Genomic DNA, 21,592 nt, shown 5'->3' on the forward strand with positions numbered 1-21,592 from the left:
GACAGTGCACGAGAAATTTAGCTTTGCCCAACATACAATACACTGACTCCGAACCTTACATTGCCAGTTTGACACTTCATGTAATTATATCTGATAATATTGTATTACCTAAAGTCAACAATTGTCCCAAACAATCCTACTGGACAGTAAGTATTTATGTGATGGACCAGAACAACATGACATGACACTCACTTGACCATGCTGTCCCCTGTGGTTTCCAACTCCACTCAGGGTCTCCTCATTACTGTGAGAGAAATGTTTTTTTGAAGTAGAGCGGGTCTTAAATCAGATGACTAGACCAAACTAAGTTGTACTTCAGAAATATAAGAGATACAATATGGTTTTCAGTATTGTCTATCATGTGGTTCCTTTGTATAAGCTACACCACTTGTCAATATATGACATTATTCTTAATTTTTTTCATTGCATCACAGTTTAGTTTACAGCAGAAAGATAATAAAACAGTTAAGCACTGCTAGGAAGGAATGTGCCACTTGTGTTCCAAGTTTATTACTATTTGGAATCTTCAGCGATCCACAATAATGCAGGAAATTTAAATACTGTGCTACTATAGTGAAAATCTGAAACAATCTATTCAAATTACGAGTGAAAAGATCCACTAAAGCTATCATGTTCCTTCCAACATTGAAGATAATCAAGGAGGTACCCACCTGCATGTCTCAGTTCATTTTCCTTTAATTTGTAGATCTTCACAGAGTATACATTCCTCATTGATTTTGATAATTAATTCTTAATGATTTAAATGTACAGTTTTCGATAATCTATGTGGCACATTGATAATTTTCCAATTGCTTTCTTTTTGCAGAATCATTCTTTTTAGTAGCCAAGTAATTCCAAACAATAACAAGCATTTCTGTTGTGTACTAGAGTTGAGCACCATTCCTGATAGGAAATTTTGCACCAGAGAAATGGAATGAAGTCTGCAAGGAAACAAATCTACTATTGGTAATGTAGTCACCACATTATTACTGCCTTCGTGACAATCTGTGAAACTAAGCTAAGAATGTTACTGCAGAACCCCATGCCAAAACTCATGAACTCATTGAAATGTAAATTACACTGAAAGACTAATACCTTATTTGAGACACATGTTCCCTGCATGTGTATGGAAAATACATTTTCTGTGTTTGTTGTTAAATGTTCTGAAACAATAATTCAAAAAACAGGAGACATGAAAGCCAAAAGGAACACATTGGCAAAACTGTAAAACATGACCAGATTATTTAATTATACATCACAATATTGGAAATGAAGCACTCTTAAGAGAAGACATATGTCAAAAACTCGTACTTGGTGGGAAAATGATACCAATATATATCATTTTTTTAATATGAAACTTTTACATTGAAGGATGTGTGTGAATAAATAATTAAAAGTGAAGCAGGTTCATAGTAATTTGCATTTATTTCCATAAATTTAAACATGAATATATGCATAAATAGTTTATCTTGCTATAGATTAACAAACTTTATACAACGTATGTGGAAGACCTTTGTGATTTTGTTGTATAAGGCACATGATGCAAAACATATATACTAACTATTCTACATACAAAATTATATACAACATTATCTACATAAAATTTGTGCAAAGGAATATTTACAGCAATGGAAGAAACAGGAATATTCAGTCAACTTTCTTCCTTTAATAGTTTAACAAGAGTAGAAAAATATTTACTTTATAAAATCTAACACAGACATATATACAACATTGAATCTATTTTATATATATGCCATCAATGTGCTCTCACATTTAATACTGAGCAAAAGGCCAACATGGATAATATTTGTTACAAGATGGCAGTCATCATTTTGAGCACACTTCCTCTCTTATAAGATAACTTTATTATAAAATATAAGTATCTGTTCATATGGCAGTTCAATACATATTTCAGTTTTTAGGAGAAGTGAAGAAGAAGTTGCAACAATGGAATTATTGGATATTTCTGTAAGTAATGACTGGAGTTATCACAAGGATGAAATATATTCACATCAAAGTTTGGCAGGAATAGTTTGATCATTGCAGTGTTAACAAAATTGTAGCTGTTTGTAAGCTGAAGAAATTAGGTTTTGGTCACATCTGTTTGTTTACTTCCTGAAAGTCATATTACAACTATATATAGCCTGGGCTCAGCCTTCTCCTCTTTTATGTGAATCTTAAGCATAGCATATTATTCTCAAAATTTATGAGAATTATATAAATTCAGGCTAATTTGGGTCTTCGCCTGTCATATTACTTTGACAATTTAGATTCCATTTGAGCAAAATTCCAGCACTTCGCTCCCACTAACAAAATAATTTGGAATTAGGACTCCCACAAGAGGTTTGTACCCACACACTAAAACTGAAAAGAGAGGCTAGTACTGGCAACAATGAAGTTGTAAACAGACAACAAATTAATGGTGTAATATCACTTATGGAGATCCAGAGCATGTAAATGTTAGGAATGCAATTTAATGGACGGTTCTGTGGTTCAAGAGGCAATGATGTTTCTTACAACATCAATTTATCACTTCTTGAACCTCCAATAAACATTTGTTATAAATTTATTTTACTCCACAAGGAAGTAACTTCACAACACTTCTGCATTTGTGAGAAATAACATTGTCAAAAAGGTAAAAAAATATCAACTTTACAACACTAAATTAACACAGTTCATGGGTTGTAATATTTGTTTATAATATTTCAGGTGCTATACCAAGAACAATTGCAGATAGCTAGTTTCAGTTTTAAGATATCAAAAAATAGTGTCAGGAACTGTAACCTAATTAAGGCACCTTTTTCATAATGCGGTGCTCACAACACACACAGGTTCAAATAGTAAAACGACTTTAGGAAGGGAGATACGTAAGTAAACACTTTGGTCACTGTCTGTTAAATGATACTGCCATTCTCCATGGAGAAAAAGAGACTCATAGAAGTCTGATCAAATATGCTGTGACAACCTCTCAAGAATTTGTGGAATACATCTCATAAAAACCAAATGTCAAACAAGTTTAGTCATTTACCAGGAAATTGGTTTCTGAGTGTGTTAAGGCATAACTTCTGATTCAGAAGTTCCATAAGGCCCTTAAATCACTACCGCGAAGTTTCAGAATAAAATATAATGTCCTTTGTCCATATTTTCTTTATAGACCCATCATCAGAAAACATCAGTACTGAGGAGCAGAATGAATATCACAAGAAATAAAGTAACACAGCTGCCATAAATATGTGTAACAGATATCATGTTAGCTGAACAGATCAAGTATGGCATAAAGAATTATCAAAGTGAATCAACCAAAATATCTTTACAAATCTCATAATTTAATTGAAATCCATAATTATGAAAACAGAACAAGGATAGTTTCAGGGACTGCTACTTCATTTGTGAATGGGAATGGGTATTCACAGTCCCTGACTCATTTTGACACAGTTTTTTTTCCAAAAATTTCCTTTCACATGTACAGTACTATACCTCATTGCGTTTCTCTTAAACCAAGTTTTGATACAAGTAATAAATGCACAATTCCTCACATGAACTGCCATTAAATGTCATTGTTGCTTTTTATTAAATAAGAACAGATTTGCAACAAGGTGTTTCTATGAATTGGTGTCACACAGAGCAGTAGAATAGTGTATAAAGTAACCTAAAAATCAGTCTGGACATTCTGGACATCGTTACTTTTCTTTCAGACACCAAAATCTCTTACGCAGGCCATACTGTAAAAAAAAGAAGAAGTGACAGATGACTGAATACTGGCTAAACAGTTCAGGGCCAACATACTGTTTGATGTATTGCACACCTCGAAAGAAACCACCAAAAACACATTTCATATATAAGAAACAAACTGCCACTCAAGTAAATTATATCACACACGATGTATCTCATGATAACAAAAATGTTTATTCAGATTGACAATTTTTCAGTATGAACTTCCATCGTGAATTCTTTAGTGATGGTCTATCCAGAATTGCGTATTTGTAACACCAGTTGTTTAATTTACACAGTTGAATAATTTCTACATCACCATGGTCTCCAGGGTTTCTCTTCCTCAACAGGCTGTGCCGTCTTCCGGACAACTAATGAGAGAGGTTTCTGCATCGGTGGGCTATAAGGCCTTGGCTGGTAATAAAGGTTAGCTGGTGATGTAGCCACATCCCGGCACAGAACGACAGGTGAGGTGGGTGCAGATGGCGTGGAAGGTACTGGCGATGAGACCATGGGAGGGGCAGCAACAACTACCGTCGGTGCAGGGGGACTGACTAACGGAGGTGCAGGAGGGCTACTATTGACTGCCAGCCTCTCAAAGGCCACCGGTGACACTGATGCAGATGAAGATCCCGAGGCACTTCCAGACGGAGAAGAGGATGCTGATGAGACAGAAGACATGCTCGATGTGGAAGAGGCTGCAGAAGCAGTGGAGGCAGTGCGTGTGGGTATTGGCACCAGTGTAGGCAGTACGGTGGGGGTGGATTGCTGTTGAGCCTGCTGCTGCTGCTGTTGTTGTTGTGACGGCTGCTGCTGCTGCTGCGGTTGAGGTAGTTGCGAGCGAGGCAGTACTAGTGCGATGTCTCCATTGGGCAGCCTGGTGGGCAGGAGCTGCAACCCACCGGCACTCACTGCACCCGCTGTCGTCAGCAGCAGTGGGCCAGTTGCATGCTCCCCAGAGGTGCCCACGGCAGGTACAATGTGGACCTGCACTGCCGTGGCTGTCGCTGTTGTCGGTGCTGCAGTCACAGGCATAGCTGTTACCTGCTGTGTGGGTGCTCCCGTCACTCCAGCAGTGTTTGGAGGCTGTAAACATAAAACACAACCTTAAGCACAATGAGGAATGGGGGTACACAGGCTGTAAAAGTGTTACAGAAATGAAATGCTTCGCAGCTGAGGAAAATCCTTCTAGGTGTGTACGCATGCATGTTGTCTAGCCAAAAATGGTGAATGGATTACTATTTCAGGAATTCTACAACAAATTACTACTTATATAGCCTCTGATTCACATGATGTAGTCACTCTCTGCCCTCTATTTATTATGTTGAATGGCTACTTGGTTACTCTTGTAGTAGTTGCAGGAAAGAATTGTGGTGAATAAATCTAAACCTCTTTACTGATGAGCCTTTGATTCTTACCTACCACTGAATCAGCACAGGCGTTATTGTCATTAGAGGATGTGATATGAACATAGTGGTACATGGAGGTGGAACAGTACACTGCTAGTGGTCATCTCTTGTAGTCAAAACATTAGTCTCTGTAGCAATACATAACGAGTTGGTAATATCGAGAACAACTTTACTGAATTGCATTTTCTTCATATACATGGTTTCTTTCATTAATAGACACTCATAGCAATGGCCATGATGCATAAATATTATCTTTATAGAATGATTGAAATAAAATGACTAAGTCTAATACTAGAAAATCTTAGATGTTATGTTCTAACTTCAGTGCAGAAAAGATATTGCATTAATGCCATCAAAGGCCAGCGTTTATTTTCCTTAAGATAGACAGCTTCACTACAAATCAGCAGTCTGTGGTGCAGGTCTACATGTGAATATGATGAGGTACAGTGTATCGACATTTTTGTTGTAAGGTAACACTGATTGCTGATACTCTTCACTTGATGCGGTACAATTTCATTCACCTTTAAAAACAAAATCACATATATAGATGGACTTGATTGGTCTTTGTTGTGTTTTGAGAGATATGTTTCACTAAAATAGCCATAAACTGGCTGACAGCCTACGAAATGGCAAGGTTTACATGGTGAGCAGTCAAAGTGTTAATGCATTTATCAAATGAGATACTGTTTTTCTAAGGGATGATGAAGTTCTTTATTGGCATAAAAAAGAACTTGACGAGTTCAGTGGTACATCGCTATTAATGCTGGCATTGATATATTTTGCTGAAGTATCAGAGAAATATGCTAAAATGGAAGGGAAGTAGTCCAGAATCGACTTATGTGGTGTAAGCAGTACCAACTGGGCTGTAGTGCCTGGCCCTAGATCACAAGACGTGTATGTATGATCCACTACGTCCAAGACACCTTTAAACTGATTGAAAAGGCAGCCTGATACTACTACCTCACAACACGCCTGTCACGAAGAGCAGGCTACGTATCTGGGGCTGAGAAACCGTGTTTTGCCTGTATCTCCACTGGTATGGGTGCTAGAAAGTTCTAACATGCACAGTCGTGATACTCGTGAAGTGTGGTGTTTGTGAGACGGAATTGGTTGAAATCTATCAAGTGGTTTGGGATGAGATACTGGACACACAGTAACATTCTGGTATTGGAACTTGCAAATGAGTGTATTAAAGAAAGGCTGTTAGAATGGAAAATTCATGAACTATGCAGATATAAGCTACCTTATGTGCAGCCCCTCGGGATTAGCCGAGCGGTCTAAGGTGCTGCAGTCACGGACTGTGCGGCCGGTACCGGCGGAGGTTCGAGTCCTCCCTCGGGCACGGGTGTGTGTGTTCGTCCTTAGGATAGTTTAGGTTAAGTAGTGTGTAAGCTTAGGGACTGATGACCTTAGCAGTTAAGTTTCGTAAGATTTCACCCACATTTGACCATAAAGTGCACACCTACCAGATTGACCTGAATATGAGGCTAGCGAAATGATTCATTGTTGCCATCCAGAAGGCGAGGCGAAGCCTCCAGAAGATGAGGCGAAGAGAGCAGTGTTTACCTGCTGCTGCTGCTGCTGGTCGTGGACGGAGGCGGCCTGCGCGGCTGCGGTGGCGGCCTGGGCGGCCATGGCGCTGCCGTTGAGGCAGCTGGCGAGGTGCGACAGCAGGCGGCGCCGCACGTTCGCCTCCAGGCCTGGGAAGCGGCCCACCTCCCCGGCGCACTCGCTGAAGCCGGCGCGGAACTTGTTCACCACCGAGGGGTCCGTCGCCGCCGCCATCGCCGACTGCTGCCGCTGCAGCGACTCCAGGTGCTTCACCGTCATCTCCAGGATGTCCGCCTTCTCCAGCTTCGAGTGGCGCGCCGGCTGTACACAACAAAGCGAAGGTCCCCTTATAGCCAACGACTACTCTCTACATCATACATTAGGTTACCGTGACACTGCCTCTTATTTATGTTCAACTCAAAAAATTTGTTTTTATTCACAGTTGTCTTCTATATCTACGTTAATACTCCGCAAGCCACCCAATGGTGTGTGGTGGAGGGCACTTTACGTGCCACTGCCATTACCTCCCTTTCCTGTTCCAGTCGCGTATAGTTCGCGGGAAGAACGACTGCCGGAAAGCCTCCGTGCGCACTCGAATCTCTCTAATTTTACATTCCTGATCTCCTAGGGAGGTATAAGTAGGGGGAAGCAATATGTTCGATACCTCATCCAGAAACGCACCGCCGGCCGGAGTAGCCGTGCGGTTCTAGGCGCTACAGTCTGGAGCCGAGCGACCGCTACGGTCGCAGGTTCGAATCCTGCCTCGGGCATGGATATGTGTGATGTCCTTAGGTTAGTTAGGTTTATTTATTTCTAAGTTCTAGGCGACTGATGACCTCAGAAGTTAAGTCGCATAGTGCTCAGAGCCATTTCAACCAACCAGAAACACACCGTCTCGAAACCTGGACAGCAAGCTACACCGCGATGCAGATCGTCTCTCTTGCAGAGTCTGCCACTTGAGTTTGTTAAACACCTCCGTAGCGCTATCACGCTTACCAAATAACCCTGTGACGAAACGCGCCGCTCTTCTTTGGATCTTCTCCAACTCCTATGTCAACCCGACCTGGTACGGATCCCACACTGATGAGCAATACTCAAGTACAGGTCGAACGAGTGTTTTGTAAGCCACCACCTTTGTTGATGGACTACATTTTCTGAGGACTCTCCGAATGAATCTCAACCTGGCACCCGCCTTACCAACAATTAATGTTATATGATCATTCCACTTCAAATGGTTCCGTACGCATACTCCCAGATATTTTACAGAAGTAACTGCTACCAGTTTTTGTTCCGCTATCATATAATCATACAATAAAGGTATTCGCAATACATTACATTTGTCTATGTTAAGGGTCAGTTGCCACTCCCTGCTCCAAGTGCCTATTCGCTGCAGATCTTCCTGCATTTCGCTGCAATTTTCTAATGCTGCAACTTCTCTGTGTACCACAGCATCATCCGCGAAAAGCCGCATGGAACTTCCGACACTATCTACTAGGTCATTTATATATATTGTGAAAAGCAATGGTCTTGATCGCATTTGCTGGATTTCGGACAGTTTTTGGTTTCGACTCTTATGAGTCATCATCAGAACCCACCAGCGTTGAGCACAGGTGATCTTCATGTGCGCTAGATGACTCCTTGAAATGCTGTTTTCGTAACAACGCACCAGCTCCGATTATCAATCGCAAGATTCGAAACCGGTGAACCGTGCTATGTCCACCACATGCATTAAGGACAATACTGAATAAACAAGTAAAACCAGATTAAGTGCTCCAGTCTGACAGTGTCAGGTTGTAACACTACTATCTGAAAAGCAAAGCAGTAATACTTGTTCTCTGCAAAGGAAGACCTTGTATATAGGAAAATATAAAAAAGCCAACTACTCAAAATTAAGTTCCCAAACATCTCAGAAATTAACTACTACCTTATTTCAAACGCCAGTTAATGCTCCGCTTTCTATCAGCCAATTAGGATGTGAGACGGTTAAACATAATAGTTTTTCGTGATTTAGAATTATAAGGCAACTGTCCATTCTCTTTGTAACCTCCTCAACCCAATCCTCCTAATCGCTCTCCTTCCCACGAAGATAGGAAATAGTTATATGGTGTACCATCAGTAACGAATAAAAGGCGTTTTCCCTCAACACATGGAGTTTTCACTCGTTGCTTTAACAGAATGTCATCAGTAGCCTACAATTTTTAGTTCAGCTTTGGAAAATCCTCATTTTACATGTGTAGACATACCTTAAGACAAGTGAGGGAACTTTAATATTACGTTGCGAGAAAAAAATACCTGAAACTGTAATAGGTGCCAACAATGCTCTTCGATTAAGCAGAAATAAACTATTAATATGGATGCAACAAAGGCTGCTACGTCCCTAACATATTCACTTACTCAAGCTTTGCTCAGTAGAGCAGCAAAGATTTTACACACTCCTCAGTGACATAGACGAAACGGGTATCCAATTTGTTAGAAACCGCCATAGTATTTTAACGTCTCGTCAACGTCGAAGACTGGAGCCAGCTGAAAATAGGCGGTTGAGGAAGTGATCTCGGAGTTTGCCTTTAAGTCGTGGGACGGTTACATCTGAATGGCTAGACTGAGATGCGAGCCGTGCTCCTTCCGATTAAGAGACCAGTGTCTCGATCATTGAGCTACGAAGTCGATGAGTATTTCTTAACTTGCACTGGGAAATTTTTGCTGTCAGTCAGCTGTCAGTCTGTGCAGAGGGTAAAGGACGCTGATACCAGCGGTGAAAGACCTTAATAAGCCCTCATTAGTGATACGTACGAAAGTCGGAAGGTTCTCGATCACTCCGTTACTTTATCGAGCGACGCTTAGTCTGATGCAAACACTGTGAACCGTTGCAGAATGCATGCTGGAAAAGAGCCTTGGCCTCGACGGATCAAGCCAAATGATTTACACAGGCGGACGTGACCATCGTATAACTGTTTCGTTCTGCGGCACAAAAAAAAAAAAAATAAAAAAAAGTGCTGGCAAACTCGGGGATCCTCGGAGAAGATCGGTGTTCGACTAACGCGCAAAAACTAGTGGTTGAAATCAAAGCAGTCCATCGTACGCCGCCACTTATCATTCGGAAAAACCCAAATCCCCCTAATCTCTCGTCCATAGCGTTAAACAGCAGTCCTGATGAGGATCAGCTCGTAATACCCCGTCTGGCTATAAGCCCGAAACACGCGAGATGCCGCATTCTCCACTGCGGTTATCTCTGCCGGCAGCGCGTTTGCTCTCCTTATCAGCTGAATATCGCGCGCGCGTAATCACTACCCACGTGGGCCGCATTTTTATTTAGAGGAGATTTACGAACTGGTTTGCCTAGCTACAAGCTCTGCCGCTGCAAATCCCAGGATTTGTTTCATAAGAGGTCTAAGGGTATTTACCCAACCACATACACCGCATACTACTATTCCTCTCGTACAGAGTTGGCAGTTTACAGTGTATCTTCTCGCACGAATCAGTTTTCCATCTGCCTTGTGCTTATTCATCATATTGAGCACCAAGTTTGCAATAACATACCGCCGAAAATCTCCTTTTCAGTGACTTATTATTTTACTGTTTGTTTTGATGGCATGTCGACAGGAATTGCAGTTGCGCTGATCTTAAAATTCCAATAGCGGTCACAAATTAACACAGTGAAACGACTGATAACATAATAACGGAGATGTGAAATAGAAAAAAATGGCTCTGAGCACTGTGGGACTTAACAGCTATGGTCATCAGTCCCCTAGAACTTAGAACTACTTCAACCTAACTAACCTAAGGACAGCACACAACACCCAGCCATCACGAGGCAGAGAAAATCCCTGACCCCGCCGGGAATCGAACCCGGGAACCCAAGCGTGGGAAGCGAGAACGCTACCGCACGACCACGAGATGCGGGCATGTGAAATAGATTTGAAACCATAACATAATGAAGGAGATGTGAACTAGATTTGAAACCACCCGCTTCCCGAATTCGTTCGTGCTGGTCATCACACTCTCCTCCCCTCCATAACCCCTTTACCTTTCTGGGACTGCCCGAGAGCTGATGCGGCAGTATCGTTCGCTATTCGGAGAGTAACGAACACGAGTTTAACGTCCTCCGGACGACGGAACCATTAGAGAGGACATTAACAGATTAATACTTGACGTATACGTGGTGTCCCAGGAGGAAAGGTCAACATTCAGGGATATGACAGGAACGATAATTCGAAGCAAAAAAGCCTAGTGAACACGGATTCTAAAATTTATACTTTAGGAGCTATGAGCACAAATCTTCGATACTGTGAAACAAATCTCTTCTACTGTAACCTCTTTGCTTTCCTTTGACAGGAGGTAGTACGTTTATTATGTATTATGTAGTATGTTTATTACATATGCTTCAGGCACTTCTTTACATACCGGAGCTGCCCTATCGAGGGAATTCTCGCAAATTCCAGAAAGAAAGTCACGATGCCTTACAGAAGACTACGTCTTTGTTCTAAACAGACAATTTACAAAACTATCGAGAACATCGAATTCTCTACATCTGCTGCAGACAAGAAGAAGAATACAGTGAAGAATACTGCTGCTACCGCACTTGTCGATGGACCATGTGTTTTCTGTGGGTGTAGACTTAATTTCAGCATTGACATTAACGATACATTTACCCATGGTAATGGTTGGCTTACTGTAGCCATAGTACGAGGTGGTACCGGAGTCCCTTCTGTCGGTGGCCTTGAAAGTTTCGTTGATAGAGACATTATTGCCTACCGTACCTATCACATTGGAGAACTTGCAAATAAAGACTTTGGTAAATCTGTATATATGTCACCTTCTGCAATGTCTTTGTATACTCGTAGTAAGAGAAAAAATTGTCTAGTAAACATGGGTTCCAAAACGCATGCCTTAAGAGCTTTGAGAACTTGTTCAGTAGAAGAGATGGGTTTCACATTAGGAATATGAATAAGTTCTCATAGCTCTTAAGATGTGCATTTTGAAGCCCATGTTTTGCAGACTTTTTTGCTTCGAGCGGGCTTCCCTGTCACACACGAGAATATTGATCCTTCCTTATGGAACACCCTCTACAGATTTGTAAGGCAAATTTTCGACGAAAAGTTGCCACATACTGCGTCTAAGGAACAGTACAGTGTCATACATCATCGGAGAGCTTGAAAAGTCGGCATTGTGACACCAAAAGGAAAGTTTACCCTCTTCCCAATTTTGGACAAATGGTCGAATTAGGAAATCTTCCTCCCAATCTCCCCATATTTTAGATCAGAAGTTAGCCTAAATTTGCCAAAAACGGTTATTACAACAAAAATGCATGATCTAGACAGTGCTTTGTTAATATACTCAACACTTGCGTTCATATTGAAGATTACAAAGCACGATTCTTTTAAAATATGGGCAGCACATGCTTGCGTGTGAAAATGAAACTTCGTAAATTCGGTTTTCAGTAAATAAAAAGTAGACTACAACACAGATTTAGTAGAGTCAATTAACGGAACACAACGCGAACAGGATGGACCGAAAGAGTAGCTGCCTACATTTGTATGTCTTGCTTCGTAGGTACTACAATCTGTGAATCTAAGTGGACTGACATTTCTCTTGCTGGGCCTCCGTACGGGAGGCAGGAATTCAATGATGGAGAGAACTATTCCAGAGAACGCATTACCACTTAAGCTGATTCGCAATTTTACCGCCGTATTATTCTTTTTTGGGTACGTGGTTCACGAAGGTAGGTTAAAATGACTCATCATCAACGAAATCATTGGAGACTAGTTTAAAGGCGAATGGGTGAATGAACAAGCGGTGAACTACTCAAGGAACCACATCGACACTTATCAGGGAAACACCGTAAGAGCAAGATCACCATGGCAGAACCGGGTCCGGCGTTGAACCCGTGCGCCGCGTAACTCGGTACCCTGCGAGGTAAACAAAGTGGACAAGAAGACACTTGCGGTATATCTAGAATCCGTAATAGAAAATTTATAGGTAGGTATGGCATCCCTCCAACTGTCTAAAGAAATCTTTCGCCGCATTAGAAAGTTAGAGGCAACGCTGGCCTTATATGAGACGCGTCAGATGATTGCTGCCACCTGCCACTAACAGAGTTGCCCACGGGCACACAGTGAGGATTGGGAATGTAATGAGTGTCAGGAAGAAAGACATCATCAGAAGCAGGTAGTCGAAACGAAGCCGTGCACAGAAATTAATGAGCTTCGGCTGCGCCACGGACGACGATAACTCCAAGATGGCGGCCAATACGCTGCCTTCCTCGTTACGGCACTAACGCAATGCTCCGGGGTCCGTAGATAATTAAAATTACCACTGGCTGTCCCACTTCTGCATTTATGCCCTGCCCCATGCTGGGGAGACATAAAAGATTCCGCTGCGGAGGCGCTGTTAGTTAGAGAAGGACGCATCGTTAATGCATGTCCTGTCACGCTGATTAGAGTTTCGGTGATTATTATTAACAAGGTGTCTGAATAATGCGAGCTACGTGCAATGTGCGCCCTGCTGAGGCATTCGTCGTTGCCCAAGGGGACACAGTGGTCGCGCGATGAGAATGAACAGCCGCAGCTTGCGAGTACCACTGAAACATCCCTCTGCCTCCTCACTAATACAACTCAGGACTCATTTTGAACGCATAATTTTCTGCTAACAGCGGAACTGAAACAAATCGGTTATTATTTCAAGTCGAAGAACCAATGAGTTGCCATCTGACTGAGGATCAGCGAGACGTTGCTCAGATAGCGTGTACACATTTATTAACACTTTCGGTAATAGTCTGGAAGGCTAAACTTCCTAGCAGACTAAAACTGTCTGCCGAACTGGGATTAGAACCTGTCTCCATGCTTTCTGCAGTCAGCTCTCTTACCGAATGAGCTATGCACGCGCAGCTCACAGTTTACTTTTACTAGTTCCTCTCTCCTACGTCATAAACTTCTCAGACGTTCTCCTGACTTTCTTTCTGGAATTTGCGAGAATTCCCTCGATGGGGCAGCTCCGGTATGTAAAGAAGTGCCTGAAGCATACCTAATAAACATCTTTCTCTGAGTTCACAATGTGACCAAACGCAAAAACTCTCTGGTACCACCCCCAACGGCGCCAGTAAGAAAATGCTGAAATCGGCAAACGTGGCTAAAACTCAAATGATGAACTAGGTTAAAATTAGACTCAGTTGTTCAATGTAAATCGATGTGTGTTTCCATGTTCCTGGCAGTTTAAGTGCATTCCCGCTATCTCCTTCAAATGTACGTGTCTCCAGGTGTATACAGTGTTGTCTGCACCTCGGAATTTGAGCCAGGTTTCGCCAGATTGTGGGGTACTGATCTAGAAATGACAGGAAAAAATTACATAATATATTTTTCAAGGTGCATGACCGCGTCATGATGTAGCAGGAAAATTGGTTGCTCGGCAGTCTTCTTCAGTCTGGCTACGTTGTCTCAGCGAGAACAATTTTACCCATACCGAAACTAATCTTTGGTCCGGTTACAATGTTAAAAATAATTTTTGAAAAGTCACTGAAAATAGGGCATTTGAATTGAAAGTTACCTGAAATTGTTCGTACGTTGGATACCATTTAGTACATCTGGATTTGAGTTTTAAAAGAACTTTAGACTAATCAAGTCTGGAAGAACGTGTAATTAAAATGCAACAATACTGCAATGAGTGGTACTGTGAATATTCCTCCAAAGTGGAATATGACAGAGAAACATTGCCAGTGGTCGATAGAGGAAGATTACGGAAACAATTGTTATTTAGTTCGAATGAATCTTGGTTTAAGTGCCATATTTACCCAGCTGTTGGTACAACGATGATTTTGGATTCTGGCAAGTAAAACATTGGTTCATCATACGTTAACTCATAAAATTATGGATTTTAGAAAAATATATATATTTCCATAAATACATTGCTGACTTCTCTAATATGGCAAAGATTATGTTAAAAGTTTTGAAACACGTCCCTTAAAGAGAAAAATAGCATTTTGAAATACTGGCACTTTGTAAGACGTGGACACCAGGTCCTGAATTTGGGATTTTGCATTTTAGGTATTTTCATATACAAGCTGGACCATTCGTCCAGACCCCAAGTGGAACCTCCAGTCTTTCTGTAACTGTTCCCTAGTGAAACACACTTTTACACATTGTTCAAGATTCTAGTTATACATAGTGTGGGGTTAGCAGCCACCAATGTTAGCTGTCGAAACTGTCCGTGTCCAAAAATTTTAGTAATCACTGACAGGCGACAGGTTTTCCTCATTGCGTTACACAGTGTCTGACGAGAAGGTTCAAATGGCTCTGAGCACTATTGGACTTAACTTCTGACGTCATCAGTTCCCTAGAACTTAGAACTACTTAAACCTAACTAACCTAAGGACATCACATCCATGCCCGAGGCAGGATTCGAACCTGCGACCGTAGCGGCCGCGCGGTTCCAGACTGTAGCGCCTAGAACCGCTCGGCCACCCGGGCTGGCGATGAGAAGGTCACAAGTACGTACACGGACGATCTGCCAGAAGATCACTTATAGACTTAGAGGTTCTCAGATGCAGGTCTGAAGATTGCAACATGGGCAACAAATATTATATCTGCTGCCACTATTTGCTAGGTTAAAAAGAAGAAAAGAAGAATTTGAAAAAAAAACCAACTTTTAGATCTGCCAAGAACTGCTGATGAAATAAACCTTTATTAACTACCAACTTTGATCATAAAATGTTTGTTAATCTAATGGTTTTATTACAGTTTACTGTCGTATTTCTCCTGTAGTAGCAGAGCAACCCGTTAGTTTTGTGTGCTGTGCACAACCTTCAAAAGTCACTAATTAGAACGTGACTTATGGAGGCTACGTGTAGTACATAAAATCGACGGTTACCCTGCTACCACAATGGATCTGAAGGTGCGGTTATCAGTGCAAACAAAAATGCGACAGGGAACGGTAGTAAGAAGTAATCTGCCGTCAATAGCAAAATGCAATATTCAGGCAAAAGAAAAATAAATGTAATAATAGCTTTGACCTTGTATTACATTTTACTATTAATGGCAGGTGACACTGTACAAACTGATGTAGGACAGTTTTTGTTTTATTTGATGCCACAGTAAGAACAGTGTCATAGAAGCTGCTTCACATAATTTTATGATACGTGTAGACTATCAGATAATCGAACTCGCAATTAATAATTATTTTTTTCGCCAGCGTATCTAGACGGTTTCCTAGAAATTTGGCATTTTAACATCTATGAGTTGTCGAGTACGACATTAAATCCCATAGTAAGATATTTTGGTTAATTGTTGAAACTTCGACAATTTGTCTTTATATAAGAGTAAGACGAGAATGTACAGTATTAGGTAGGCTGATTAGGTAAGAAATGAGAAAGTTCTACGCGGAATCGGAGAGGAGAAGAACATGTCGAAAACATTGACAAGAAGAAGACAGAGGATGATAGTACGTGTGTTAGGTCATCAAAAAATAACTGGATGGTACCTGAGCGAACCGGACATGGTAAAAGCTGTGGGGGGAAGCAGAGACAGAAATGCATCCCAGAAATAATTGAGGAGTTCTAGGTGCAAGAGCTTCTCTGTAAGAGGTTGGCCCAGGAGAGGAATTGGTGGCCGGCCGCATTAAACCAAAAGAAGATTGAAGGCAAAAAGTACCAGTGTAAATCGCAATTTGTTCTCTTACTTCCAGTGGTGAAAGGTTTCCATTATAATGACAATCATCAGACCAAAATTAATTTAGTCAGACCGCGTAAGGAATCCGTCCGCCTCCGTAGTGAGTGACCAGCGTAGTTGGCTGCCATGTGGGGGACCAGGGTTCGACTGCCAAGGATTTTTCATTCATGGGAGGACTGGCACGGTATGCATTCAGTCTAGTGATACCAACAGAAGAGCTACTTGACGGGGTAGTAGCGGAACCGTGTGTTGACCACGTGTCCCTCCAAACCGCATCCGCGTGACGCAGAGGACTACACGGCAGCTGGTCGACATCCAGTGGGCCCTCATGGCCTGGCAGAGAGAGAGAGAGAGAGAGAGAGAGAGAGAGAGAGAGAGAGAGAGAAGAGAAGAGAGAGAGGGGGAGAGAGCGAGCGCTCGAAGCCGCTGTGTGCTACCAACCGGGTAGCAGTCAACAACAGTATGGAGCGCACGTAAATTAATTTTCATCTGTTGCTGGTTATTATAACCGAAACCACTCACCACCAGTAGTGATGAAAATAAATTGCGATTTACACTGGTACGTTCTGTTGTTAAACGCCACCGTGTTTTGCCACACGATGGCACGTTTATCCTACGAATTTCGAAATATAACATGACGAGAGCATTTTTAGGACCGAATTCTTATTCTCTTTCGCACTGAACACCTGGCAAGTAAGGAGCATTCGTGAATGCCGAAATGGAGACTGGTGACATTTCCGACCGTTTTTCTGATCGCACTCTGCCTCCCCTCCCACCTGCCAAATCACTTAAAATTCCTCGGTGAGCAGGTAGCGCCAAAGTGATTGAATAAAGGCGAGGAATACTAACGTGAGAACACGGGCGCGCTGGCCGGGTCGCCACGTGATTGGCTGCACGTTATAATTAGAAGCCCTTCCCGGCCGTCGCTCTGCCGGTTCCCTATTAAACGCGCGGCACACCACACCTGTAATTTTCACCTGACACTTTACACGCCTAAATGACAGAGATGAGGGGCCGCCGTAATAGAGCCGCACGCACCCTCCATCACTACAAGGCAGTACGCGTATGTATTATAAATATCTATGCACACGCACACGTATGTACATATATAGAAGACATGATACTCACATCTTTCTTCATGGCGTCCAGGATGAGAGTCTTGAGCTCGTTGAGGCAGTTGTTAATCCGGGCACGTCGCCGCTTCTCCATGATGGGCTTGTTGCTCTGCAACACAAGAGAGCGCCAAGTCAGAAGCTTTATACATAAACACGCACATACATACGCATGCCGCCGTGTAGTGTATCGATCGAATGGCGCGATAACGCGTCGATGGATCGATCGAGCTGGCGGCGGGCCGAAGAGCGTTCTTTCGCGCCGCCCGTAATGTGATTTGGGTGCCGGTACCACGGCACGCTCGCCCGCGGCGGAAGATGGAAACGGGTGAATTATTCATCGAGACGCCTACTAATTCAATATTTGTGACGACGCGCCGCCGTGTTTCTCCTGACGTGACCGACTGCCTCGAATCAGTGGTGTGGGAGCGATGAGGCCTGAACACGGCTAGATGAGCTCTTCATCAAAGCCAGGCGACTGTCATACACCAACAGCCAATACAGTGGGCTACCTCGTGAGGACGTGTATGCATAAACAGAAGGAAGGTAGTGAAGGCAATGTAAAAGAGCAAAGGAACACAGCTGGCAAATGGCGGAAGGAAAAGGTAGAAAGAATCACTGTATAGAGCAAGTGAGGGAAAAGAGAGAAAATGGGAAGATATACAAGAGAGTAAGTGAGCACATAATAAAACTTCAGAGAAGGGCGGAATGACTGGCAGAGGCATAGTGGGAGACTACAATAAGGAAGAAGCAAGGAGGAGAGAGAGAGAGAGGACAGAATAAGAAAACTTGGGACAAATATCGTCATTAATTCCTTATGCTATTTCTTACATGACACAAACAGCACAGGCTATTGCAAGAGTTGTAGAAGTGAATGACAGTAGTGTCACCCTTCTTTTCAACGTTTGAGTACCTGATGCTCCGGAAACAGGCGCTCGTACTCGAATGCTTAACCCAGTCGAACGCTTAACCCCTGCAATTAACCAGAACGCAACCCGCTCGTCATATCACTGATCGCGTACGACACGCCAAGTGGGGACCAATTTCACAATATTTTTCTTTGTGAACCTTTACGCTATTCGATATACTCACTGCAAAAGGCTACACACTGGATTCCATTAGGAAATTGTAGCCGATTGGTACTGGAGAGGCAGCAATTTAAATTAATGTTCACTAGATTCTAGCTAACTATCTTATACTGACGAAAACGGAACGTAAGGCACTGAAACTATCCAACAGGAGAATTGTTTCCAAGCTCCGGTTAAGGTGATTCATAAGCCTCGACGAAATCTCAAATCATTTTCTGTTACTTTATGCATTAATTGCAACTTTGAGACAACTACTGCGTTAAGTAAATTCACGAAAACTATCTATTGTTTTCATCCAGGATTGTGGGAAACCCTACGAATATACTTTACGAGCATCATGAAATGCAGTTCGAAATATACAGCATTTATTCACTTCTTATGGCTGCAGCAGAAAAGCCTGTAAGGCCTCTGTATAATATGCTTGTTTAATGAATCCTTTAAAGCAAGTCTGATGTGGTCAGTGCATATTATTTGGTCTCAAGACCACGTTAGGCCTGCGTTCCCGCAACAGATGCGGTTAGCTATAATGAAAGTGAACAACCAGATTCTGGTCTAGGTCAAAGTTATAAGCATAAAATGGACTTGGTACGTGCACTGTAACACACTCCTCCGGATTTCACTACAAGGCAGTCATGTTCTGTCAATAAATTCCCTTGATGTGTCAATCACGTATCGGATTGACATAATAAATCTAAACCTACATGACGACTTCATAAAATTGTTACTTCATTTAGAAAATGTAAGTACCGATAGTCAACATCGACTCCTACAGGAAATATCTTTCTCATAGAGCACAGAAGCAGTACTGCTGACTGCGTGGATCGTAGAGGAATAAAGAGACAGCCCTATGAAGAATCAGAATACCCGCCTAATTAACGGCGCAAATAAAGAATTCGTTAGCTGAAATAATGTGCACATTTATTAATTAATTCTTCGTGAAATTATCAAATCGTTTTAAAAAACACTAAACAAGACAATATTTTTGTTTCCGACTTCGTGGAAACGTGCTCGACTTTGGTTTATTCGGAGAATTTCAGGAGAGGGTGGTTCACCTGTGAAGGAGACCACATGTACGTGACTGTGGTGCAACCTATTCTTGAATACTGATTGAGTGTTTGGGATCCGTACTACGTCGGACTGAAGGAAGGCATCGAAACAATTGAGCGAGCTGCTAGATTTGTTACCGGTAGCTTCTAACAACACCTAAGCGTTACGGAAATGCTTCCGGAACTCAAATGGGAATCTCGGAGAAAAAGCGACGATCTTTTCGAAAAACAGTGTTGAGAAAATTTGGAGCTGTCTGCCGAACGATTCTACTGCCGCCCCGCCAACATACAATGCGCGAAAGTACCACGAAGATAAGATCAGAGAAATTAGGGCTCACACGGAGGCGTACAGACAGTCTTTCTTCCCTCGCTCCATTTGCGAGTAGAAAAAGAAAGGAAATGACAAGTATTGGTACAAGGATACCCTCCACCACGCACCGTACGGTGCCTTCCGGAGTATCTATGTAGATGTAGACGTAGATTCAGAGGTTTCAGATATTATCTCTGTTTCCATCAGGAGAAATTAGCATTAAGTTTGCTGTATGCATCGATATGTACGTGACGATCGATACTCCTCTACGAAACTTCGAGAAAGGAAACTGAACACCGTAACCCGATACAAAGAATCTAAATCTTGTTCAGAAGATCCAGTGTTGTCAATCTTGTATATGATGATTGTGTTGTATGCATCAGTTACGAAAATCAGTTCGCGTTTTTTTGACGGTAGGTAGACATAAAGACGGTGACAAACATCCTGTACCTAATGAATTAAGGCGATCGAAGCTGATACTAATTAACAGGTTTGACAGAGCATCTGATGCAGATACCACATAAATTTCGATAAGTGCGACGGGCTATTAATACAACGATAAATGTAAAATACCTGCGCGATGGATAAATACCCGTGTAATTTAAGCACCTCCGCGCGAACTCGATAACAAAGATATACAGACTGTATTAAGCTACGGCAAAGAGATAATTGTTACATGTTGGACACTGGAAGAGAGATGTTCTATGTCGGATTGAGAGGAGATTGTTCGAAGCCGCCATTAAGGCAGTAATCCTTGTTTTATGGTACTGAAGAAAATAAATACGTACAAAAGCACAAAAGGAGTATCAGGTGTGTAGAGTTCATAACCCTTAATCATTTCAAAAGAAATATTCAGTGATTATAAAGATGCAAATCGTTCGGAAGTGTTGTGTGGTTTGATGGTGCGGACCTGCAGTTTTGCACGTTTTTGGGATTCGCCGAGAATGTTTCTCCGAAGACCTAAATAATTTCACGAACTCAAGTTGGACGCCACATTCCATATCCACGACAGAGCATAGCACTTGGCTGTACCGATCGATTTCCGTAGAGCGATAAATTATCTTTAGCGATCTCAGGTGGAGAAGTTCCAGCAAGGATACTCTACGAGATCTGCCGCTGCGAATGCATATGCTGTTATCGCGTTCTTTAACTTACGGAGAACAGTAAGCAATATAGACTTCATAACCACCGCAAATATAACTAAAAGAACTCAAAAGGAGCAAACAGTCAAAATGTATCAGTAACCAAACCAAAAATAAAAAATAAGTTAATAATAATACGCAATCACAGTAATAAAACGCTCATTAAATAATAGAGAGTATAAAAATAAGAACTTTAAACAACTCTGAATCATAGTGTACTCGTTAGGTAAACGAATTTTGACGACAAACTCGGTAAAAACCGCTGTGAAGTCAAAACACTCCCCCTGCTTAGATCCATTTATTAAAGCCATATGGTTGTGGTACTGACATGAAATTTAATTTAGACTCGAATTAAAAAGATCTGTAGGTGTGCTGCCTCTACTCTACCGTGTTAAGTGCAAAATTACTCTGAGCGGTTTCAGTAGCCAAATTAGTGGTCGGCTCCAACTCTGGCCACTGATATTTCTGCCACGGCTCCCAAAGAACCTCCTTTGGTAGGGACTATTTATAATAGCTTTTTGACTCCCGTTCTGCGGTTGGTCACGCGGTGCCACTAGAGTCCTTAAG

At 42.0% G+C, this 21,592-nt stretch overlaps 1 protein-coding gene across 1 annotated transcript in view; it reads right to left on the reverse strand.

Annotated features, from left to right (window-relative positions):
- Positions 1 to 1,407: 1,407 nt before the first annotated feature.
- LOC126474033 (protein hairy) overlaps positions 1,408 to 21,592 on the reverse strand; it is a 33,467-nt gene continuing 13,282 nt past the window's right edge. Inside the window, exons 2-4 of the mRNA XM_050101440.1 lie at positions 17,456 to 17,551; positions 6,687 to 6,992; positions 1,408 to 4,797 (exon numbers count right to left, since the gene is read on the reverse strand). Coding sequence (XP_049957397.1) covers positions 4,027 to 4,797; positions 6,687 to 6,992; positions 17,456 to 17,551 — 1,173 coding nt within the window. The 3' untranslated portion in view covers positions 1,408 to 4,026. The remainder of the gene's footprint in view (positions 4,798 to 6,686; positions 6,993 to 17,455; positions 17,552 to 21,592) is intronic.

Source organism: Schistocerca serialis, chromosome 4 (genome assembly GCF_023864345.2).
Source record: "Schistocerca serialis cubense isolate TAMUIC-IGC-003099 chromosome 4, iqSchSeri2.2, whole genome shotgun sequence".
Classification (NCBI taxonomy): Eukaryota; Metazoa; Arthropoda; class Insecta; order Orthoptera; family Acrididae; genus Schistocerca; species Schistocerca serialis.